This window comes from Oryza glaberrima, chromosome 3 (genome assembly GCF_000147395.1).
Source record: "Oryza glaberrima chromosome 3, OglaRS2, whole genome shotgun sequence".
Lineage (NCBI taxonomy): Eukaryota > Viridiplantae > Streptophyta > Magnoliopsida > Poales > Poaceae > Oryza > Oryza glaberrima.
Window position 1 is genome coordinate 22,754,768 of NC_068328.1, and position 26,611 is coordinate 22,781,378.

Consider the following 26,611-nt stretch of genomic DNA (forward strand, 5'->3'; position numbering starts at 1 on the left):
CTCCATCCGTTCTAAAATATAAGCATTTTTAGCTATAAATCTAGACAATTGTGTGTCCAGATTCATAGTGAAAAGTTGTTATATTTTAGAACGGAGGTAGTATAAAACATAGGGAGTACTGATTTATGTCTCCTTAAGCATGTATTAAGTAACGTACTTATGGACATGTACACCTTTCATTTAATTGCGAAAAGAAAAATGATTACGAGAGAGGGGAGAGGGAAGTCCAGAGATTAGACCATCAGGATACAGGGACGATTGAGTTACACACTAGACGCAGATAAGCAGTGGTTGCAGGCAGGATGATGGGAAGCAAGAAACCCAGAACTCTGCATGTACACGGAAGGAGAACAATCCTCAGGCCGTACGGTACCGTAAATTGTTCAAATTGATCTTGGATTTAAAATCAGAGCCTCAGTCCTCAGAGGATGTTGCATCGCGGCAAAATCACAGAAATCTACAGCTTTTACCTTGTGATGTTTGGATGCAGGAACTTAACTTTAGTCTTTATATTTAGACACTAATTTAGAGTATTAAATATAGACTACTTACAAAACTAATTACATAAATGAAAGCTAATTTGTGAGACAAAATTTTTAAGCCTAATTAATTCATAATTAGATAATGTTTACTGTAGCATCACATAGGCTAATCATGGATTAATTAGGCTCAATCGATTCGTATCGCGAATTAGTCCAAGATTTTGGATGGGTTTTATTAATAGTCTACGTTTAATATTTATAATTAGTGTCCAAACATCCGATGTGATAGGAACTTAAGGGCCTCTTTGAATCGTAGGAATGAAAAAATAGAGGAATAGGAAAAACATAGGATTCTGACAAGAATACAATTGTAAAACAGAGGATTGTAAAACACAGGAAAAACATAGGAATGGCCGTTTGATTGGACCACAGGAAAAACGCAGGAATCAGATGAAAGAGATAGACTCAGAGGAAATGTTCCAAGAGGTTAGACCTCTTGCTAACTTTTCTCTAAAAATGTGCATAGGATTATCTATTTCATACGAATTTTAAAGGATTGGATAAGATTCAATCCTTTGTTTCAAAGGCTTTCATAGGATTTTTTTTCTATAGGATTGAAATCCTCCAAAATTCCTATATTTTTTCAACAAATCAAAGGGGCCCTAAAAGTTTTAATCCCATGTTAACATGGTAACATTGAACAGGAAAGCTGGTCACCAGGAACTCTGCACAGATGTGATGGTAACCGCTCTACTATCGCGGTCACCAGACTTACCAAGCCGGGTATGAATTGAGAAATCTCCATGTAAACGGAATAAGTTAACAGAAAATCAAACAAAAATTTAACTTAAAAGTATAATATGTCCAGATTTTATCAGTTTTCATCGGTAGGTGCTAATCGACAAAACGCTAGCTAGGGAGCGGTTTCCAGTAGCAATCTGCAAATCAAGAAAGAAAGAAACGAATATGTATACCAGTCGGCAAAAAGAATTACAGTAGTAGTACACATCTGAACATACACACACGTAAAGGTGATCAATTTCCGAAAGATTCCAATGCAAAAAGATGACAAAGAGCCAGGAGATGGTATTGATAGAATCCAATGTAGTAGCATCCATGCAACGAAAGAAAGAAAAGGGGGGCAAAATTCAGTTGGCCATTTCCCCTTCTTAGAGTCCGAGGCCTAGAAGCAGCCTCCCCGCGAGGCGAAGCCCACCGGCGAGCAGGCCGCGGCCCTCGGCGAGCATCATCCGACCGCCGTGAACGTCCATGCCCGGTTCAGCCACCGGCGCCATCGCCGGCGCCGGCGGCATAGCCGTGCCCGTGTACTCCACGTCGTCGAGCAGGCGGCGCGCGTCGGCGGCGGCGACCATCCATCCGGCGGCGAGGAGCAGGGCCAGGAGGCAGGTCGCCGTGGCCAGAAGCTGGCTCGCCGCCGCCATGGTGTATGAATCGATCTTGCTCGTGTTGCGTGGTTCGTGTAGACTAGCTACTCGATCCGTCAATGCACCTGTGACTGTGACACCGTGTGTGATCGAGCTTGTGACTATATATATATATATAGGCGTTCGATCGATCTAGCCGTGAGCACCAACAATTTGACGCCGATTCTTCGTGTGGGCGTGTGGCCTTGTCGTGTCGGTGCACGCATGCGTTCCGTTCCGGGGCGTAGTCAAAGCACGGCGCAATTGGCTAAGTTTGTGTTGGCCGACCGGACCGCATGTGCAGGCACGTTGGTTGAAAATACATGCGCCGCATATACATACATATTACATACACGCGGGCTCAGCTAGCTGGCTCCTGCACACATTATGCACCCCCACTAAGGTTGATTAATAATTACCTGATCGACTTGACCTGCATTACAGAGTCATCCATTCAACGGGCAACCGAACTACTCCCTCCATCCCTAAATATTTGACGCCATTGATTTTTGTGAAACATGTAAAAATATATAAAAGTATATTTAACAATTAATCAAATGATATGAAAAGAATTAATAATTATTTAAATTTTTTAATAAGACGAACGGTTAAATATATTTAAAAAAGTCAACGATGATACTGTAATATTGGAAGAGGAAACATGCAAGGGACAATTTATAATGTACAACAATTAATTAGTACTCCCTCCTTTCCACGTTATAAGATATTTTGGTCTTCCATCTCTCGTCTAGATTCACTGAGGGGTTGTTTGGTTGGCTACTAAAGATTGCCATGCCAAATTTTAGGTATGCCATAGTATAACTAGGTTGGCTCCTAAAGGTTGCCATGCCAAATTTTAGTCATGCCATAATTTGTCAGTATAAGTAGGAAGGCAGCCTGCGCATTCACTCGGGCATACATCATAGGTTTCATTTGAAAACGAATCATATTTATTGGATAGCCTCTGTCATGTTTTAGAAGTACGTTTCCTCAACAAATATTTTTCGTTAGCATCACTTTGATAATTTCTCTAAGCTATATACTATATACTCCCTCTATCCCATAATATAAGGTATGGTCAAATTTGGCATAGTATTCAAAACTAACATTTGATTTGTAATTTCTCATATACTATAAGGTTTATTACAATAAAATTATAATCATCTTAAAGTAAATTTAAATGTCTATCCAATGATATTAATTTTGGCAAATAAAATTTAATTTATATTATAATAATTGTTGGTAAAATATTTTTAAAGTTGAATCTTGAAATGTGTGCACGCCTTATATTATGGGATAGAGGGAGTACTTATATAGTATTTCATTAATCTGTATAAGCAATATCTATAATCTTCACTATCATCTAAAAAGGAGCTAGACCTAGTTTGTTTAGAAAACATACTTATTAAATTAAAAGCAAGGTGTTTTTTTCTTTTTTTTTTATTGAATGCTTTGGGCTCCATTGGTGAAAACGTAAGACCTAGCTAAACTCATTGTTCCTTTTCCCCCCGCCATACGGTTTTCATGCAGCTCCTAGTCACCGTGTTGAAATGTGGTCATTGCACCTATGGAGGTTGCCTTGTGATTCATCATAATGGTGATCACATTTTTGGTCAAGCTTAGCTAGTCCTATTTTCATGTCATGTTATATTGTAAAATCTAAATGGGTTCCAAAGTTAATCCTTCAAGTATATATATACAACAAAATAATATTCACAGACGATTAATGTCTTTATATAGGGATGATTCACCTTTTGAATGGTCAATGCACAAAGAAAATAAATGGAGTTACCCGGAATACGTAGAAGGTTAGAACAACACGCTTGAACATAAATCAATGATATACTAAGAGTGCATTAAGCACCATCTAAAGTCAATTAAATGGTTACTAGTTTAGAGTAAATACATGAAAGATCATTTAGCTTGCTTGGATTATTTTAGCACATTTTTTAAAAATATCACAAAGTAATTAGATTTTTTGCTCTAACTAAAGCCATTGGATTTTCTATGCATTGGTGGTTTGGACTTCATATTTTAGTTAGTCCTATTTGCTTAGATAGTGTATATCTAATTTAGCTATGCATGTTTGAGAAACAACATATGATGATGCAACCTGTATTGGATTATTTTGTAGTTCTTTTACAACAATTCAAATGACATGTAAAAGGGCAGGGGTGTTCTTCCTCAATAAAAAAATGTTTCATAGTTCGCTTTGTAATTTTTGTTTGGATATTATTGATTTAATTTAGCTATGCGTGTTTCCAGAATGATGTATAGTGATGTAATATATGCATCCAATTTGTTTAAGGTATTTCAATCATATTTGGATGCGCGTGGGCTGAATGTGGTCGAATATCATATTTTGTATATAGGAAAATATAAGGATATGGATCTTAAATTCCTAGTTTATTATAAACAGAGCAACAATTATGTTAGAAATCAGATGTGTAGCTCTTAAAAATTATGGTTGTTTTAATATATTGATTATCTCTCTTTTATAGTTTACTCCTACCAAAAAATAGGGATGGATAGGCAGTGGTCTGCGCGCATGTGAGGGGGGCGAGGAGGTATATGCGATTTATTTTTCGAACTTCTCCAAATAATGTAACTTAAAACCAAAGATAATAGGTTTAATTTTTTTCTAAAAATTTCTAAGATTATTTCTGATTTTCAGGAATATTTTTCGTAAATTTAATCTAATTGCTGAAAATAATGGGTCCATCGATTTAATTGAAATATTTTATAATTTTAAAATGTGACATATGGTGACTTAAGTGTGCTCTAAGGCCGAGTTCTTTGGTTAGCTTTCACAACTCACTTCCCTCGTTTTCATGCGCACGTTTCCTAAATTCCTAAACGGAAGTTTTTGGCAAAACATTTATATGTGGAAGTTGTTTTTAAATATCATATTGATCCATTTTTTTAAAAAAATAGCTAGTACTCCCTTCGTCCCAAAATATATGTGGTACATTCTAGTATAACAAATCTGGACATACACCTGTTCAGATTCATTGTACTAGGATGTGTCACATTCAGTACAAGGTTGCTATATTTTGGGACGGGGGGAGTACTAATTAATGACATACTAATGTACCACTCTGTTTTGCGTAATTGGTGGGAGAGTTCCCAACTCTTGTTACTGAACACAGCCTAAAGGGTGTTTAATTGGTTTTTATTACGTATACTGATTTAATATCAAATAGTAAATGTTGTCATTTTGTTATAATTTTTCATTGTCATTCAGTTGCCCTGCAAAGGAGTATTTTAATTTTTATATAGTAAAATACAACTATAATGTGTATTGAATTATTTAATTAATTGTAAAAAAATAGTCCAAACAAATTAAAAATCAAATATAATTTTAGAAATTTTAAACCATTTAGCTATGTTTTTTAATATTAGGTTATTAGTTAAAAAAATAGAAGGGGAGAGGATCAGAGGAGGTATATGTACAGCAGGGTGAGAAGCGGAGATTCGTTTTCCTTTGAGACATATTCCAATGGATCCTAGTCTTTTGTTATCTATTTTTAAAAGATAGATGTAAAGATAAATGTGCTAGGCATTGTATTTAATAATATAAGCTAACTGTTGCCAATCATATGGTTTAAAAATCTATGTGATTTTTCTAAAAACGTATCGACTGACCAATTGGTAGTCTCAAGCAGTATAGGACCCAAAGAAATACATTTATTTTACTTGTTAAATGTAGTTAATTTGGGTATGGAATTCTAAATTTTATTGTAAATAATCTCATGCCGTGCACATATAAAAAAATAGATTTAGATGGTACATTTGTTTAAAATTTGTTATTACAAAACATGTTTTCCAATATTAATTAAGAAAATATTCAGTCAAAAAAATATTAATTAAGAAAATACTTGAAAATAGGAAGCCATGTCACCCTCATGTATTAGGGTGAGGGTAGGATGTATGATACATAACTATGTACGTATACCTAATAACGTAATGGATGGCATTGGTGGGGTGTGCGCCTTTCATTTTTTTTTCTTTATGTAAATCTGATGGTAGAAAATATGGGTCCACCGTATATTAGTGAAAATCAACGGTCATATGTTTTGTTTTTTTCTATAATTTGCTTGAGTGACACATGGTGTGATGAGAACATTTGTGGAATGTCACATGGCGGTTTGGAAGCGTTTTAGGATGTTTAATGAACTTTTAGTATATAATAGATAGATAGATGTTTGGTTGGTTGTCACACTTGTATTATGTCTTTCCTTAGACGTAAACGTCGTAGACTTAAATTTTTTACCAAACTAATCACAATTGTGGTCAACAAATTGCTAACCTCACTTTATGTGGCATGATACACTTACAGCAAAGTGAGGTGTGTCAAACTTAGCCATCAATCAAACAACCCCTAACTTCCATATGAATTTAGACACATATATATGAAGCACATACATAGGTTAATGAATGAATCTCTTCAAAACCCAAAACATTTTATGATGCAAAACAGAAAAAGCAAGGGCATGTTTGGTTCGCTCACCCAGCTAGCCTAGCTCGGCAGCGCTAAACCATCTCTTTGCCAGCTTTCTATAGGCTTACCATGGCTATGGTTTTGCTTCCTGTGGCAAAGATTAATGGCTAGCTGCTACAGATGAGTTTATACATGTTGTTTGGATGGTTTTGCTTCCTGAGTTCTTCCGTGAATTGATTTTTCTTTTAGATCCAGACTGATTTGTTCGCTGTGTTTAAGAGTTGGTGGAGACAAAAATGCTAATTCGCGGCTAGTCACGCGAGCGCTCGTCAGCGCGACTGGACACACGTGGGACGTCGCACGGAGGGGGGGGGGGGCTTTTTTTTTTCTTCTTTCCCCATTTCTTTGTCATTTTTTTGGTTTTTTATAACTCCTGTACCACGTCTTCTTCTGGTCTTCTAGCCATCACCATTTCTGAATGTGTTTACCTTGCCATTGTGTAAACATAGCTTCCATGGAGGCTCATAGGCAGGGATAGAGATAGAACGAAATAGAGGGTGGTGTCACTTACTTAATTTACTCTATATTAGATCAGGTTTAAGCTGATACGGGTGCTAAGTTTATATTGATAGGGATGCATACATGGTGAAAATAGATAAGGTATAGCTAAAAAAATATTCTTGACCGGTTTCCGGGGCATCCCTAATACACTCTACCTCCGCCCCTGCTCATAGGTCACAAGAAATTGGGCACTCGAGAAGAAATCATGAGAAATTGAGTAAACGAGGAGAGAAATCAATGAAATTTGGACCCGGGGGAAGTTAGAAGCGAATTGAGTTGTGGCCCGTCGTTGCCACCACGCCGTGCCGCTTCCCAGCTGCCGCCCGGTGAGGAAACGCACCCACCGTCCATCCCTCTCCCTTCGTGGTTGAGCAGCCTGCCACGGCCGGCACCGCCGAAATCGGCGTGGCGCCGCGCTCATGCCCGCACCAGCGCCAGAGCACGCCATGATCTGATAGGCTCCGGACCGAGCTGCACAAGCCCCTCCACTGCCTCTGAGCGGTTTAGCGCATCGTCCTCTCGCCGGAAGATGCCTCTAGGAGCCCCATAGTCGTCCCCAGCCTGCGCGTCGCCGATTTTGCCCTGTCGCCGGTGTTTTGCATGCACCGTCGCCCCCGGGTAGAAGGCCGACGACGACCTCGCTCCTTCACACCATCCCCGGCAGCACAAAGCGGGGGAATCATCTCCCCTTGTGACAATGAAGCTAAGCAAGCCGCGCTGCGGCCAATATTGGCTCGGCCCGAGCTAGCGCCGAAGCTGCCATGACCGCCTCGAGCTCCCACTTTCGTCGCCCCTTCCAGCCACATCTTGCCCAGGTTAATTAGCTCTCGGTGGCACCTCCTAGGAACCCCTAGAAGCCCACCACCGGCCTTGGCTTCGCCACCATGCACGCCGCTCAGCCCGAAGACTGTCCCCGCCCCCAGCCACCGTGGCGCTGCCCAGCGGTGGCCGAGGTTCTCCTAGGCCTCCCATCGCTAGCCGCACCACTCTCTAGCCTCGCGCGGTGCCGTGGGCACCACCCTGTCACGCCCGGAATTTCTATCCAAAATTCCAAACTCCAAACGCTTACATGTGTGTGAACCCTCGTCCAGGAATCAGCCGAGGCACACAATAACAAATTGATAATATAGTACAATTATTACTCTTAATTAATAAGCGAATAAAATGTCATTACAGAGGTAGATAGTTCCTCTCAATCAATAAAGACCTAAGCAGCGGAAAAAAAAAATAAACGACGCAGGCGACTCCACCCCACAAGCAGCTTGACCAGGGCTACACCTAATCCTCCACACCATCAGCTTCACTGTAAAGCTCCTCCTCTGAGGAATGATTGCAAGGTGAGTATATGACATACTCAGCAAGCCACGCAGCAAATATGCAAGTGCACAGGATAACAAAGGATGGCATAGTAGGGTTTCATTTGCATAAACAGCATTTAATAAACATTTCAGAATTTAATAAAACAGTTAAGTAATAATTAAACAATATTAAACCAACGCTATACAACATACCCTGTTGCATAGGCCCAACCAATCTGAACAACCATCCCGGCTGCACAGTTCTATCTCCAAACCAGGAATATACCATTCCAAACCGGGAGCTAATCAAATTATTACCAGTTATAGCATCTTTTATAATGATGAGAGGTGTGAGACTAATCACGAAAGACATTGTTAGACCCGCCCATAACCGCGGGCATGGCTATTCGAATAGTTTTACTCTGGCCAGAGGTGTACCACTGTACCCACAAGACACAGCCCCACAACATATCACCATGTGCCTCAATACCACCACGGTACCTCAGAGAGGAGCTGTGACAGTACCCCTCGCACAACACAATCCACCACAGTGCACCGTTCCTGGATCATAATCACCCCCTTATAAACAAGGCATGGACTCCCCAGCGACCCCCGTGGGCTTATCACCGCCACTTCTCAGTCTGGTGCCCCGCAATGAACCATACTATACAAAAGGTAAAGCCGTTGCCCACGCTGGCTTGTGGTTGGCACGGTTAATGTTTCACAACCGAAACTCGTGAACCGGTCCTTAATTGTCATGAGCACGACCATCAAAACCATGTGCTCACAACCCACCATTATCAGGTTTTAGTTGGCAAATTAATTAATTAACCAATTATGATTAACCATCACGAGCTATCATTAAGCCATCATTAATTAGTAGTGAGTCATAAGTTATCCCAATAGTGTGCTAAAGTTTCTAAGCATGGCTAAGCAATCATATCTAATATCTAGCTGAACCAATATATAAAGCCCAACTAGTCAAGTTATAATAACCCAAGGTATCAAGGAATAAAGTAATCAAGAACAAAGGGGCTATAACAAACAATAGGTTAATTCCACCCAATGACATTCGAAAATAAATGCAATAGTTGAATAGAAACAATAGCTTTAAACGGGATCAACATGCTTAAAGGGTTGTTTGGGATCTGTGTGACTTGCCTTGCTGGCCTCGGAACTCCTCAAATTCTTCTCCTGCGAAAACGGACTCTCCGGAAACGTCGGAATCTAAACAGAAAAGAGCAAAAACACCAAAACAGCACATAAACAAGCATGAACAGTACATGTGGATATTTTTAACATGTAGATCTCAATTTTAGAAAAATTTAGATAGTTGAACCAACTAAATCCGAGCTAACATGAATTAGTTATGAATTTTTAAAGATTAAATCGGATTAAAACACTTATATGGATTTTAATTGAATTATGACGCAATAATGAATTATTTTTGAAAAGGAAAAGAGGATTTATTGCGTCAGCTGCTAGGGTTTGTGGTGGACCGGGCGCACGGCGACGGTTCACAAGATTGGACGGCCGAGATTGATCCATCCAAAACGGACGGCCGAGATCGATCGGTCCACAGCCAGACCACGGCGGTCGGCACCGATGACGTCAGCGGTGACGTCACCACCGGCGGCGACTCGGGCGCGCATGCTCGCCGGCGAACGACGGCGCGGCGGCGCGAACGGAGAGCACCTACGGGTAGCGGACGGCACGGCGAACTCACTGGTGACCAAAACGGCGGCGGAAGATCAACGGACGGCGACGGTGTTCCGGCGGTCTACGGCGACGACGGAGGGGCGGACAAGGTCGGCGACGGCTTGGCGATCACGACGGTGGCCTCCCCGAGCGACGGCGACGACCAGAGCGACGGCGGCGCACGGCTGGAGCGACGGCGGCGACGGCGGTGCTAAGCTACACGGTGCTAGGGCTCTACCGACGACGAGAGGCGAAGGCGAGGGTGGCGACGGGTAGCGGAGACACCGGGGATCCTTTTAAAGGGGCAAGGAGGCGGCGGCGAAGGCCCACGGCGACCGGGGACGCGAAGGAAAGGTTAGGGTTCGGGAGAGAGAGACGAATCCGATTCGAGATCGAATCCTCCGCTTTCCAAACGATTTAGGTGAAGTTTCCAAAAGGGAAAAGGTAGAGGAGATCCCGAGGATCATTTCCCCTCAATTGATTTCACCGGAGAAGGAAAGACACGGCTGAATTTGGAAGGAGACGGCGGCGGCGCGACGCTAGGGTTCAGGCGGTGGCGGCGGCGCGAGGAAGACGAAGACCTGACAGGTGGGCGCCACCTGTCAGCGAGCGAACGCGCGCGCGAGCGGGCGGCTGCGGGCCGGCTTGGGCCGAGGAAGAGAGAGGATTTTGGGCCGACTTTCGGCCCAGAGCCAAAAGAGACTTTTAAAAACCTTTTTCCCATTTAAATTATTCATGAAATGCAATTCCATTTATTAAAAATACTTCCTTAGCTCAAATAAATCCCAGAAAAATCTAGGAATTATAGAATCAAGCAAAGTATTTAATGAAATTTTATCTAGCCCCATTTTATATTGGAATTTATTATTTAAAATTAGATCTTCTCTTCTAGGCTTTTAAAATCAATTCTAATAATTCCAATTAAACAACAATTTATATTTTTAGGATTTTTAGGATGTGACACACCCCTAGCGCCGGCGGCCAGAGAGAGCTGACAGCGGGCCACACTAGGAAATGATTTTTTTTAAAAAAAATTTAATGAAGGTGATTATAATAAGTTAATTAGTTGGTTAATTTGTTAGGCTGACATATGGGTCACAACTGCTAATAACACCTACTTAAAATCATATCTAAATATGTATCAATGATATGTGGGCCCAAGGCCATTGCCTTGGGCCCACATGTCATTGACTCATTCCTTTTCTTTACAAAAGTAATTGTTTAACTAAAGAAAAGGTTGTGGGGCCTATCTGTCAGTGAGACAATATATTTTCCTATAAAAATAATTCCAAAAATTGAATAAAAGGCAGAACAAGAGCTTTTCAATTAATTTGATTTAATTCAAATTTGAATCTTTGAAAGGCCATAACTCACTCGTTTTAAATTGTATTTCGGTGAAACTTTCACCATAATTCTTCTAAAATCAAGACCTACCCAATGGCACTATGTTTCCATTTTTTACCCATTTTCTTTTCTAGGATTTTTCCCCTTGCGTTAGAAGATCGTTTTCACCAAGCAAGGTACGTCTGTGAAGGAGAAGCTGCAGCAGCCGACGAGGAGCCGTTGACTGGACAAGGCAAGTCACTACGCTCCCCACCTTGAGTATGTTGATCCTATTTTTGTAAATGTGTTGATTGCAAATAAAATTGCATGTTAATTATAAAATGTCTACCTAAACTTGTTTGTGAGCCATTCTTGAAATTGTTATCCATATTCCTTGTTCCCTGAGTCTAAAACTTTTGTGTGGTCAATTATTGACATTGGTTAGCATGGCTTGTTTAGACGATTATACACTTCATACTATCGAGCCCCCTTTTAGTGATGCGGCCAGCAACACATCCAGCCCGAGCTCCTCTAAATCGTCAGGGCCACCAAGCACGGCTCCTCCGATTCAGGGGTGCCAATCTCTAGCGATGGAAATCGTCGACTACCATGTACGCGGTGACCCTGGCCTTCACCAATTCCATGATCTACTAAAAAACTGGGCTCAAGCGCCAATCGGTTGGTGTTGCGTTGGTCTATGACAGCAGGCCCATCGTGGAGGCAACAGGGAGGATGAGGCATTTGTGGGGATTCTACGCTGATGTAGACCCACTTCTGGTGCCACTCGTCCCACTTGTCCTTCATGGGGATGTGAAGGAATTCTTGAATAGGGCGTGCGGTGAAGGTGACGCATCCTATGAGCTCCAGCAGGCTGCTCATCTTGCTTTTCGGGGCATGTCGCACCACGAAGGTACGACAGAAGAGATCCACCGAAGGCAGGAGCCCGACGAACATCTTGTAGAAATGAGCAAAGATGGCCAACCATCACGGCATTGGGCGTCAAATGCAGCATCTACAACTTGAACACTTCCAGACCTGCAGGTAGAACTCGGAGAAGGGCGGAACCAAGTCGCCGCCGGCGTAGGCGGTGCAGTACACCACCTTGTTGGGCTCATGGGGCTTGGGGGCAGTTTCCTCCTTTCCGAATAGAGATTGCTGCCCGATGTGCATTGGGAGCGGCATCAGCTTCTGCATCTTCTCCTTCCTGTCATCATCATCCATGAGAGATGGGGGAAGTGCGCTCTCTGCCAAGGGCTTGTGGCAGCGATGGTGTGGAGAAGAAAGGTGGCAGTGAATGCAGGGAACTTGAGGACGGAGGTTGGTGATGGCGATTTCACAGATGGGGGGCAATGGCGAGAGACATGAAAATAAGGAAGCGGAAAATGAATCGCTGTGGGAAGTAGGGTTTTTAGGCCCTCACCGCGCCGCTTAGTTTTTGCACCAGCAACACCTCGAAACATGGGGTAGCAGTAGGAAGTTATGGCCATGTATGATTGTGGCCTAAAGCTTGGAAAACCGTCCCTGACGGAAGACGAGACTGATGGGACTTGGCCTTGTTACATCCTTGGTAACAGGTGGGACCTGCAAGGCTGACTCGATCGATGGCTTTGAAGAAAAGGCCCGCACCCAGCGACAAACAGTTTTCCATCCTAATTCCGAGGCTAGGGGCAACTGTTGGAGAAACAGGAACTAGGGTCCCCATTCCTCCGGGGCCCTAGGATACCGGGGGCCCACAAAATCACTTCCTACCACATATATAATTCATTGTCACGTCAGAAACCCTGGAAGTGGAAGATGACAATTGGAGATGAATGAGAACCAAGGCCCGTATCCAAACGGGGTTGGGGCACCGATGCTTTTAAAGGTTTTCATTTGGAAAGCCTCAAGAAGAGTGCCCAGACATAAATGATCTATATCTACAAGGTATCAAGAAGAGTGTGGAAACCTACAAGATCTGTATATTCAAGGTACTAAAGTGGATACCTTCGGATGTCAGCATATCCTCCAAGGTTATGTCCATCACTCCTTCATCAATATCTTTGAGAAGCTTGTCAAAGTTAACAAGAGTTCTTATCAAGCAGTGTGGGAGCGCACGGGACCTCGGGAGTACCTAAGGGCCTCGGCCGCGGACCATGCCCCGGGCGTGAATCGTGCCCAGAAGAAGATTAGTCCCGAGGATGTAGCAGTTCGAGACACTAATATAGTTCGAAAGAAGGGCTTAGGCATGTAATTACTAGGTGTGGCTGGCAATGCATGTCAATTGGATTCGTCCGATGGTCTATGCAGGGTAGTGAGCCCGGCGATGGGACAAGAAGTAGTGGCATTAAGTCATAGCAGAGCGGCGCAGTGAGAATTACAGCTCAAATGACATGCAAGTAATCAAGCTACCTGCGTCACCCGAAGAAATAGTAGCAGGATGATGCGTTGAGCGCTGGTGAGCAATTCATGACTTCGCCGTGAAGAAATAAGGCGGGTGGAAAATCTACGATGTTCTCATTTGGTCCCACTGAGCCCAGTTTCAGAACATGTGGCGCTAGGAGTCTTCTCCAGCTGTCTCGGGCCCCTACTAAGTCCTTCTAGGGCACAAGCGTAGGCCTGATCAGTAGCAATGATTATGTTCAGACTAATATAACAGATGGGACAAGGTCAAGAAGACTGAGTATAGTCGCTTTCCCATGCAAGAATGTACTCGTCGGCTCTACTTAGGATATAAAAGGATGAGTCCGGCTACTGAGAAAAGGGGGATTTTTTAAAAGAACCTAGCTCAAATAGAACCCTAGCTAATCTCGATGTAAGGAACCTTTTGTAACACAAACACACATAGTCCCAAACATAGGAGTAGGGTATTACGATTCTGAGCAACCTGAACCTGTATAAGATTGTTTCTTGAGCACGAACATGCTTGACCTCAACTTGCCCCTTAGCTGAATCTCACGGCGGGGGGGGGGGGGGGGGGGGGGGGGGGGGAGGTTGACGGTCACACCTTAGATTAAAGTTGACTATCAAGCTATTCAAAGATCTACTTTGTTCACTGCTCGACGCTTTGGGTTTTATATTGCGTTTGTTATTTGGCATGCCATGCAGCGATGAGGTTGGATGGTGATAATTACTATTTGGGTTTTGTTTGCGACACTATCCAACTAAATATTTTGGGTTATTATGCTGAGTAGCTTACATAATATCTAGCATGGACGGAGTGCATGCATGAAGAAATTTGAAAAAGAGGATATTTACTTTTTTTTTTTCCTTTTAATCCAACTACTCCCTCCGTTTCATAATGTAAGACTTTCTAGCATTACCCACATTCATATAGATGCTAATGAATCTAGACATTATTATATATATATATATATATATATATATATATATATATATATATATATATATATATATATATATATATATATATATTCATTAGCATCTATATAAATGTGGGTAATGCTAGAAAGTCTTACATTGTGAAACAGATGTAGTATTTATTATCAACTAATGGATATCCAACAAACAAGGAGGGGTGTACATATTTCCAGGAGTACATAATGAAACATATTTCCGGGAGTACATCACAACAAACAAGAAGGGGTGTACATATTTCTCCGAGTACAAAATGGCGGTCTGTATTGTAAATACATAATTAAAGTTTATATCATGTTTTGACACTGTAATAGCCATCAATGCTTCTTCGAGCTCAAAACTCGCTCGCTAATAGTCCTAAGAAACTTGTTAATTTCTCTAAAGTGTAAAACTATATTGTGTCCAGGAATTTCCATAGATGTACTTGTACCAAGAGATAATCTTTGGATCATTCCTATTATATGTCCCGTCGATGACAATACAACATCAGATCTACCTACTGCATGCAAGTTTACCACCTGAAAGTGTTCCGTATCATCAACGATCCTTCTACAGTGACATACCTCTCCAATTGCATAAGAGTAGCTGCCTGAAAGTTCATGAAGAATACTGTATATTTCTTGACCATTAGTAATCTGCGTAGAATCATCTGCTACGTTTGCATAATCATATCCTTCTTTCTTGTTATCAGTTGGTGTAAGAAGCACGAATAACTTGCTACACTTAAGTATCTTCAACCGCTGAAAAGTACCGTCGCTGACTTCTCGACCCAAAATGATACTGTTAGTATTTGGAACACTACTTGATGTGGTTAGAATATGGCCCACATTATTTATACAAACTCCCGTGGCAAAATTTAAATGTTTTCCACTTCCAATCTTAAGTAGCCAAATACAAGACTTCAGAGAATCATAAAATTGTGCTTGTTCTTCTGTTGTTAGATCACGCCCTTTTCCAATATGTGTAAAGGCTTTAACTGGCATTTTAATATCTCTGAAAATATACATTTGAAACTCAGAATTCATTAAAAACAACAATATTTTTAGTATAACAAAATGCATCAATCCCATCTTAAAATACGAGAGCATTCAAGACACAAAAATGCTACAACCTAGAAATTTGCACATTACATGCGCTGCAAGCAAAGTGACATTTGTCTTATTATGAGTTTAATTGTTTAAACATGAGGTTATTCCCAAACTACATGAAAATGCAAGAGCAACAATAGCAAATGATAATTTCCGGCACAATGCAACAACTTACCTATACCAAATGGAACCTCTTGGACATTAGATGGAGAATAGGTCTTGGTTACCGACAATTAACACCAAGTAGATATAAATTACCAAAAGAATAACAGCTTTGGAGCAACACTTCAGAAGAAACACAACGTAAAGAAATTGATTCTTGTTTTTACCAGGAAGATAGATATATTGCTGCAACATGTACCAAATGCAACAGGTAGAATCAAGAAAGTATTGCAATTGTTACTTCCAACTAAAACAACAGAACAAAGCACTGCATGCAATCTTAGTGTGCAACTGAAAATACTACTATCTACTAGAATTAAATACGGACCAAAAGCTCATGCAACACCATTAACCCAAGGTTCAAAACTGTCAAGAAGTGCGTCTTGACTCGTGAAGCATGAAAAGCTGTGTCTCACTAATAATCGCGCCACCACCTAGCCACAAGAACAAAGAATCCCAAGTATTTACTTCCTGCAGATGTGACACGACAATCTACAGTTCAATAAAAATTGGACACAATGAACTTGCTGTTTTAGGAGTACAACGTTGGGAAAAATATCTAACAAGGGACATCAACACTGACCAAACAGCAATTCACCACACAGGAATAACCAACATCAGCAAGGCTTCATCACCATGAAGTGGTATGAGTGACAGCACCTCCACAGGTCAGTGCCCACCTAAACGAATCCCACCTATATGAATCCAACAGTAGGAACATCAGAAATGCCACGCCACTAGAGCAGTAGTTCTTGTCCATATCATCCTAGGAACTTGCACCAATGTGTGGCAACAAGCTTGAGGAGCTAGCAGAGCCATATTGTTAGGGACCATGGTCACTTGCGATGACAATCATACGCCACACTCTGATGCCACTGGATTGGAAAGGGACAAGTGTTCTGCCAGAGCTTCGTTGCTGGATGCTTGCGCTTATGTGAAAATGCAAATTAGATAGATGTGGCCGAGAGGAATAGGAAGGATCAAAATATAGGAGGAGCACAAGCATCCAACCTTGGTGGACGGCACCATTTACTTTCAGGAGATGAGGTCAAATGGGCCGGACCAATGACTCCCATGATTTGTGCAAGGCTGCAACACAATCCACAACAAATGTTTGGCACCATCAAAATGACGTGTGTCCCTACCTCATATGTTCCAATACACTTGTGGGATACGAAGAAGCCAATAATCGAATATTTCAGTTAATAGTTTAGTTATATTATTTGAACAGTATATAACCTAGGGATGCACTGTTTGTCCATCCACATCAGTAAGCATGAAACATAGCGTGCAATAGACAGAAGAAGCCACAGAAGGTCTATAGATACCAATGTGCACTGCACAATTGCCTGGCTTGATTCACCTGACATTTGTGCATGGTTCACAGGGCTGAAAGCACGAGTAAAATCAGGACTGGATACGCGAACATGGACTGATGTAGTTAGCACTCACATGCCAAATTGTTCACTAATGCTGGAACATATACCAACAAGCGCAATACAGCGATTTTGCATGTGATGCTGTGTATGGTAACCAGTGTACCACCAAAATAGTAAGCACGTAATCCTGTATGTAAACTCTCCAGACTGTCATATCCTACTTGTTTATAATCTACAAGCCATCATGAACAAATGCTTCCAATTTATGAAAATTAACAATCTAAAAATCACAACACTGCAATTATTGTCTATCGATTCAATACTAAACGGGTATGCACTAATCAAATGACAACCATCCTACTATCCAAATGACAACCATCCTAAACAAGAGAGGGAGATTGCACAAAAATCACAGACCAGGCATACAGCAAACAAATCAATAGGAAAGGACGAGGACTCACCAATTCCTCGGGCCTATAGAATCAAATCGAGGACTCCCTGTCCCTGGAGGACCGGCTTGCGCGGGCGCCCGTCATCTCGGTGGCCATGCCGCATGGAGCTGAGACGAGGAGGCTGCCTACCGCCGCAGACCGGACCGGCCTCACGAAGTGGCTCCGCCAAGAACCGTCCGAATCGCCTCCCGTAGACCTCCTCCTCTCCCTCGCCTGCCGATGCCGCCGCCGTGGTGCCGCGGGTAGGGTTCCGCTAGAACTAGTGCCGAGGGCGACGCGGCGATCTCGATGCGGCCGGCCCACTGGCCCAGATTATTTTGGGGGAAATCCAACGATCCGTCGTAGCCGGCCTCTCTCGCACCGAGCAAAGGGCTTGTTTGGATTTGTGCTTTTTGGTAGTGTCAAAATATAGACAAGTTTTAGCACTACCAATTATTTAGTAGAATAAATTTGTATTCATCTTATTTGGTTTGCTACCAAAATGTAGCCAAATTATGATACCATAGTGAAAGTTCTCGATTGCTACCAAATTTGCGATGGGCATTACCAAAATGTTGGTATCAATCCAAACAAATGGTGGGTACTATTTAGGCTACCAAAATATTGGCAGGGCAAATTTTGGTAGCAATCCAAAACTGCCCAAAATTCCAATGTGCTCCTTAGTTTTACCCCTTAGGCTCGTTCAGAAGCTCCAAATCTAAACTACAACTTCTCCGTTCTCCATTAGCACGTTCCCAAACTACGCAAAAGTTTTTTATATAAAATTATGCCAAAATTAAAATATATATAGGTTATAGTTTTTAATAATTAATATTTGATTAATATTTTATAGTTTTTAATAATTATGTCAAAATGAAAAAAATATGACCTGTTTTGTTTTGAGTAACAACAAGACTAACCTCTAAAAGCAACAATCGAAAAGCAGCCTTAGTCCAAAGAAAATAGTATAGTACTGTATGAACCCAGCACGTTGCTACAGGAGTATTTTATAATATTAATAAAATAACAAGTAAAAGATTTACTCTTTATATAATTTTATCTCTGATTGGCTATTAAAAAGGTCTAAACAATTAAGATGATGATATAGTTTATAACAATTTAAATCAATATAGGATTGGTCGTTCAAAAGCAAAATTAAAGGTAATGTCGTTCAATGAGAAATGGAAAAGAAAGAGTGTAACGTAGATTTATTATCCAAAGGAAAAATTAAGGTGATATAATTTTATAAGAGAAGACACAAAGGAAGATGATTAGGACCATAGATCAATCATTCAAAGCTAGGAATAATTAAGATGATGTGGTCTAATGAGAGAAGAGAGAAATAATATTAATTATACTTAGTGAGATGAACTTTATAGATTTACTTCTCTTAATTGACCGTGAGTTGCACATTATTTTTTTTTACCAAGTTGCCCTCTCTTAAAATGATAATCTCTATGAAAAATCAAAAGCCTCTTACAGACGAAAAATCCCAAATTAGCAAATATCCAGAAGGGTGTGGAAATCCAAACTTCCATATTCAAATAACTTCACCCCCACGTTTGAAATCAAAATACAAATTCTTAAATGAAATTCAATCAAATTTGGACGATATTCAGAAGGGGCGAAATTATCAAAATCACCTTAACTTCCATCTTTCCCCTTGAATTTGAAACAGGATTTAATTTTTTAATTAAATTCAACCAAATTAAAAAACAGTGAACTGTGGTGAAATTAACCAAATAACCAAAAATTTAGGTAATTTTATGTAAAATAGGGAAAACGTTATCTATTTTTTTTATTGAATTTCAATCCAATTAGTTCACTTCAAATATGATTGAAATTTGTGCAAGAACTAATTAAATTTTGGTTTCTAATTTTTCTTGAACTTTGAAGTGATTTGGGTAATTTTTGTTTGCTTCAAAACATTCATACAATTGATTTTTTTCTTAGGGTTTTGTTTTATATAACAAAAAACTCATGAAACATAGTTCCATGAGGAGATTTATTTTGTCTCGGGACGATTAAAAGTTGTGATGGGAAGTTTACAAAAATGGAGTAGAAAGAAGTTTGGTTCAGTGAAGAAGGAGCTTGAGGGGCTTTGGAAACAACTTGATGCACTGCTCATGCAAGGGAAGGGTGTACAAGATCAGGAGTACCAAACTGTCTCTAGAAGAATGGAGGAAATTTTGTACAGGGAGGAGATGATCTTGTTACAGAGATCACGCATTGTGTGGCTCCGGGAGGGGGACCGTAATAGTACATCTTTCTTCCATCACAAGGCTACTTGGCGACACAAAAAGAACAGAATTTGCAGGCTGCAGAAAACGGACGGCACATGGACTGAGAACAGAGAGGAGATGGCAAATGTGGCCACAAATTTCTTCAAAAATCTTTATATATACCAGCGATCCCACAGTTAATCTCTAGCCATTACTTGATATGGTTCAGGCAAAGGTTACAGAGGAAATGAATGCAGATCTCTGCAAAAGCTTCTCAGATGATGAAATCACCAGGACCGGACCGGATGGTTTCCCGGCAATATTTTTTTTAGAAAAAATGGGAAATCTTGAAAATTGATATTTGCAGTGCGGTCAAAAATTTATTTGAGCACCGTACCGAATATGCCTGAAGGGGCTGAATGAAACATCAATAGTGTTAATTCCACAGAAGAAGGATGCTAAAGAGCTTAGAGATTACATACCATCAGTCTATGCATTGTGATTTATAAAATCATTGCAAAATGTTTGGTGATCGAATCGTCTAAGACCAATCCTTCAGGCAGTGGCAGACGCAAGATGAAAAAAAAAAAGATGGCGTGGATATGCCCGGTTCATAAGGACAACTAAATACAATAAATAGCATAATTGTATTGGAATCACATAAGAACATACTATAACCAATAAATTAAGGCAACAAAAACTATTTTCAAGTAAAGCAATAATCTTTACGCCATATATAATTCATCATATACCAAAAGATAATAGTAAACATGTCAATTTGCAATATAAGTCAATTTATAAAGCATGGTTGATGGTGTGAAATCATTGTCATGATTAATATTTGTGATGAACAATTAGCTTTGCAAAATGATTTATTCGATGAATTGGTTTGAAAAGATATGTGGATATTGGTGTGAGTGCGTGTGATTAATGTGAGTCATGTTATGATATCTGTCCCCAGGAACGGTTGTTTTATCTGATTGTGTACAGGTGACTTGAGGTCAACCTTGGTCAATGGTGAGGACCGGGACTATGCTTAGGAAGGAGCAGAGGTGCAGTCGGTATACCATATGAGAAGATGACTAGAGTCAGGATTCTTGAAGGACAACTTCGGTCAAAGGGGATCAGGACTAGATTCAGGGAGGAGTTAAGATCCAGATGGTCAAGGATACCGGGTGACAAAGTTGGATACGAGATGGCATACGGTAGATGGACACCGTGTGGGAGAGATCTTCGCAACAGGCTTCACGTGGTGTGCGTGCAAGCGTCGGTGTTCGCGAATGGAATTGAAAGAGAAAAGTTGGAGGTATATGGTGCTACAGTACACAAGGCACTACTGTAGCACGCAGGTTATATGTATGCATATACGGTCCTGTACTTGTGTAGTTGATTGCTTGGATTGCATGTGTGTTGGCCGGCTCAGGTGAGGCAGCAGCATGCAACGGCTCGCATGGCAGGAGCGGCAGCAAGGCAGGAGGCCGACTTCGATGCGGATTTTGATACCGAGACGGATACGTGTTAATGGAGGATTCGTGTACGTCAATGGATGATGAGATTTGCTGTGGTCGGTTGTTGGCTGCAGGTTTGGTAATTGTATTTTGATTTGAAAATCAAGAATAGAGTCGTAGTAGAACTAGGAGTTGCACTCCTATTTTGAGTAGAAGATTTTCGGTATAAATAGAGAGAGAGGGTATGTCTTAAGGGTAAGCTAAGTTTGAAAGATTAGATAAGGTTTCGTGAGAAACTTTTAAGGAGTGTTGTGGTTATACCTCGTGAACAATATACTTGAGCAATAAAGATCATATTCAATCATCAAGACATTGACGATCTATTCCAGTTTTGTAGGTTTTATGTTTATGTTTAGTTTTGGCATTAACTTGTGATTATTCGTTTTGCTGCGATTTTGTTCAAGTTAATCCATCCAAAACCTTTCTAATACTTCATAGATTAGATTTGGAAAGTTTCGTTGATTGGTTCTTGTTAGATTTGAATTTGCTTAAGTTTTAGGTTTAGTTCACATGTGTGAAATTCTGAGACAGCTGACTTTCAAGGGTGTTTTCTCTTAAATCGTTTATTAGTTTGCAAATCCCTCCGGTGGAGTTATTTCTTAGTTTGTCTAGTTTATTATGTCAAGTTTGCAACTCGATTCAACGGTTAGTTTAAGAGAAATCATATTTTTACCTAAGCTCTATCGTGTTGTTTTCAGGCTGACGGTCAGACCGCCGAGTGACCTGCGGTCAGACCGGTCAGGCTTCGGTCAGACCGACCCTAGTAGGTCGGATAGACCGCCGAATGTGTGTTCCATTGGTTTTTGAGGCTGGGGTGTGTTTTAATCTATTAAGATTCGATTATTTGACTTCCGCTGACGTAATCTACCATTCACCCCTCCTGTGGTAGGCTTGGTTACTTGTGTTCGATCCTACAGATAAATATCTTTAAAAGTTGATAAATATATGAGAAGTCATACCTTGATTCAAAAGAGAGAAACAACTAATCATTTGTTGCTCCTTATTGGCCCATTTGTAATAGTCAATCAAATTTAAAATTCCACAAGTGACAAGTCAATGATATACATTAATCTTTAAATCTCTTGCCGATGATATACTACTATAGGAACGATTTTCCTGTACAAAGAGGGGCCATATGTTCCAGGCGGGCCATAAGTAGCCGTGCGTGGAAAAAAGGGTCCCCCGGGGCCGGCTGATGGACCGCACGCATAATTGCATTATTGTGTGCGGTCCTCCTATGGAACCGCACGCGATAATGCGCCCACATTGCGTGCAGTCCACTTAAGCGACCGCGCGCGATAATGCTTTTTTGCGTGCAGTCACCTATATATTCATTGGTTGAATGCAGAGATAATTGAATCTAATTGCCGTTGGATCTAATCCTGATCAGTTTTATCGTTCTAGTATTGGATTTAACGGGTACACCCGTTTATACATTAAATATGGAATGAGTTATATATGAATTAAAAGCTACCGCATGCAATTGCCTATTTATGGATAGTAACGATATGCATGCTTGGTACGTACCTAAACTTTCTCTGTATGACTAGTAATTTCCTTGTGAGTACGTGCGATGATTGCTCATGAGTTTCCAATTTTGAACTTATTACTTAAACATATAAAACAAGGAATGTTAATGCGCAGTATCTTTCTTGATTAATATATGGAATGTGATTGACGTGGTATATGGCAGGAAACTGTTGGAGATTTATTTTTTGGTACGTGAAGAAATGCATATATTACTAAACTTTTTATTTTTTTGGGAAACAAATATTTATCTTCGTTTATTTGAATTACAATATTTATACTAATCTGTTAATTACTTATGACTGATAATATACACACACATTTAGGTAGGTATAGATCCATTTAAATACGTATTAGGAATATACTCCTTAAACACGTATTAGGTATATACCGTTTAAAAACGTATTATGTATATACTCCTTTAAACATGCATGTATTAGGTATATCCCGTTTTAAACATATATAACTAAACTATTGTGTTTTCTATACCAGAAAATTAGTCCTTGTGTATATACTCATTTTAAGTTAGATATATAACCATTTGTTCATTCCTATTTAAATTGGGTATATGCCTGACTTTTCTACTTGTTTAAATTGGGTATATAGACACTTTAATATTAGGTATATATATACACGTATATGTATACATTAGGAATTACACATTTAGTTGGGTAGAGACCCATTTAAATACGTATTAGGTATATACTCTTTTAAACACGTATTAGGTATACTTGGTAAATAACCAATTAAAAACACATATTAGGTGTATATTTGCACAAGTATGGAGGCAATACTTGTCTTAGATATGGATTGAAACACACAATTAAAAAAAGAAAAAAAAGCATTATAAAAGACCAAAAGCATGAAAAATAATTGAATGAGATGCTTCCTTCGAAAAAGGGTATCCATAGCGAGAACAATTCTCAAGCCATGTGTATTTCGCTACGTACAAAAGAATATTTCCTAACTGTATATAGGATTAATCACAAATAAATTGAAGAGCTCCGAGCACAAGCATGCAACTTGTACAAGCATGCTGACTATGCATGCAAGCTGGTGCTTCTTCTGTGCCAAGCATGCGGCACATCCACGTTGCCGCGGCAACAACGATTGGATGGCAGGCAGGCCGGAAGCCTTCGACCTCCAATCATGGCAACGATGGCAGGGTGGCATGCAATTAGAACCATGCCGCCAGGCCGGAAGCAGTCGACCTCTGCGGATGGCGACGGCAGGCTGGAAGAAGCTCGCGGACTAGCGGCAGCGATGACGAACAAGCTCACAGATGTCCAGCGGCGCAACAGCGTGGAGGAATGGGTATGGCGACAAAGAAGCTCGCAGATGAACGTCGAAGGCAACAGAGGTCACAGACGACCGGGCGGCAGCGACAAAGAAGATACCGTTTATAATGACATAGAAAATGAAAACAAATGGGTATTGATGGAAATAAAGCAATTACACCGAAATTAGTGGACTTGATTTTTGTACGATCTCGAAATTGGAAACTCAATCACGTTCATACTAATTCTTTGTAAAGTACCTGCTTGCAATCTTATATGGAAATATATGCATTCGAATCATGCGGGGATAGCAATAAAAACGGAAAGGTGAGTCAAACCGGATCTTGAGCATTTCTTATTGGTTTAAACCCGTTAATAAGTACTAATCTCATGTTATGAGTAGCACGGATCCTGAAGCAGCTCAACGGTGGATAGCATTGGAGTATGGACACCATGTAGCACCACATAATTTACCCATACATACATACATACATACATACATATATATACATACATATAAGATGGTCGAAAGGAAAGGAAGAATAAGAAAAGAAAAAAGCAATTTCGAGAGCTATTCTCTTTTCTATTCAGTTCGGAAAAGAACAAAGATAAGAGAGGAAATGATACTCCATACATATATACACACACACATGCCACCAGGCATGGCATTCAGACTCAATGGCCCTCATCGTCTTCGCTCAGCAGTTGCGATGTTTATAGTTTCCATCGTTAAATGTGAACCGGTACCACGGCCATATCATACCCATACCCATATCCATATTCAGGGCCTATTTGGGGAGCTTCTAGTTGCTGCAGCTTCAACCAGAATCAGAAGCTCCTCCAAACAGTCCAGTTTTTTTCCAGATTCAGAAATAAACTAGAAACCAGAAGCTGGAAAACCCAACTTTTCCAAATTCTAAGAGGCTGGCTACCAACCAGCTACTTATCAGAATCTTAACCTTCTCTAACCAGTCCCTCATTCTCCTTCCCAACTTCCGAACACTATTTCCATATGCCATAGCGGCAGCTGGTAGGCCTGCTGCCAGCAACAGGCAACCAACAACCAGGAACAGGGAACCAGCGGAAGGGGCTTGGCTAGCCGGCTAGCCCTAGCCACCGGCCGGCTGGGGCTGCTGCTTGCTGCCACTGCGTACGCATATATATGCTGTGTAGTTTCACGTCAAAATTAAAAATTCAAAGAAATTAGGACTATATAACGAAAAAATTAAAAGTTTGTGTATGTAGAAAAGTTCGATGTGATGAAAAAGTTGAAATCTAACCATGGCCATATATACGGCGTGCAAGCATTGGCCGCACGGCAGGGCTAGGACAGATGGCAAGGCAGCAGGCCGATCGATGACGGCGCGCGGCACGACTGGCGACGGCGTGCTGGAGTTGGCGTAGGTGGTGTTTAGATCTAAACTTTAGTCTCTGTCATATCGAATGTTTGGACGCTAATCTAAAGTATTAAACATAGACTAATTATAAAACTAATTGCATAAATGAGAGCTTTACGAGAAATTTTTTAAGCATAATTAATCCATAATTAGCCCATATTTAGTGTAGCATCACATAGGCTAATCATGAATTAATTAGGTTTATTAAATTCGTCTCGCGAATTAGTCCAAAGATATGAAATAGGTTTTATCATTAGTCTATATTTAATATTTCTAATTAGTGTCAAGCATCCGATATAACGGGGACTAAACTATCCAAACAGCCCCGTAGTAGTCGCACACGGTGCAGATGCAAGAGCAAAGCAGGCGAGCACCACACAGCGAGAAAGGGACCAGAGCGACGCTGCGACAACCGACCACTGATCTGACGGAGTGACGGGGACAATTTCGGTGCTACCGCGCTAGCGGCGTCAGTGACTCGGCGCGGCGGCGTGGATATGGAAGACGAATCGTGCGGCGTCCAAATAATTATGCCGCCGATTGAGGGATGAGGGTATACGAGACGTCGTGTCGTGTGTGTGTGTGGCATCACCGCATCAGCCTGATTGCGACAGTGGTTTCGTTGGGCGCTTGGGCTGCTCACTTGGGTTGCGTCTAGTACGCGACTGCTCGCGTCGAGCGAACCGTGCGTGTCTGCTCCTAGCTGCCTCTTGCGCACAAGTCTCTCTGCTCCAACCCACAACATAGCCTACGTACATGCAAAATCTTCCTGGGACACTAGCTAGCTCAAGCATATCCTGACCTTTTCCTTTCTCATTTAGACTAAAATCCAACATAAACCATTCTATTTTATACATGTAACTTTATCCGTATAAACTTTACATATACCTTTATGCATAGTAATTTTCAGTAGGTTTTTATATATAAGCTTTACACATGTAAACTTTCAACATAGATTTTTTTTCAAATAAGTATGAGTGAATTTTAGACAACAAACAAAGTAAGTCCAAGAAAAAAATATTTAATAAAGCTTATATTG

The 26,611-nt window shown here is 40.8% G+C and overlaps 1 protein-coding gene across 1 annotated transcript; it reads right to left on the bottom strand.

The window, feature by feature from the left end:
* Positions 1-1,464: 1,464 nt before the first annotated feature.
* On the bottom strand, positions 1,465-2,003 carry LOC127768863 (uncharacterized). The gene has a single exon (XM_052294517.1). The coding sequence runs from the start codon at positions 1,922-1,924 to the stop codon at positions 1,652-1,654; it is 273 nt and encodes a 90-aa protein (XP_052150477.1). The 5' UTR covers positions 1,925-2,003; the 3' UTR covers positions 1,465-1,651.
* Between the last annotated feature and the right edge of the window lie 24,608 nt (positions 2,004-26,611).

What these genes read in the sequence shown, in the direction of transcription:
- LOC127768863 (XM_052294517.1), bottom strand. Translation starts at nt 1,924, where the DNA reads ATGGCGGCGGCGAGCCAGCTTCTGGCCACGGCGACCTGCCTCCTGGCC.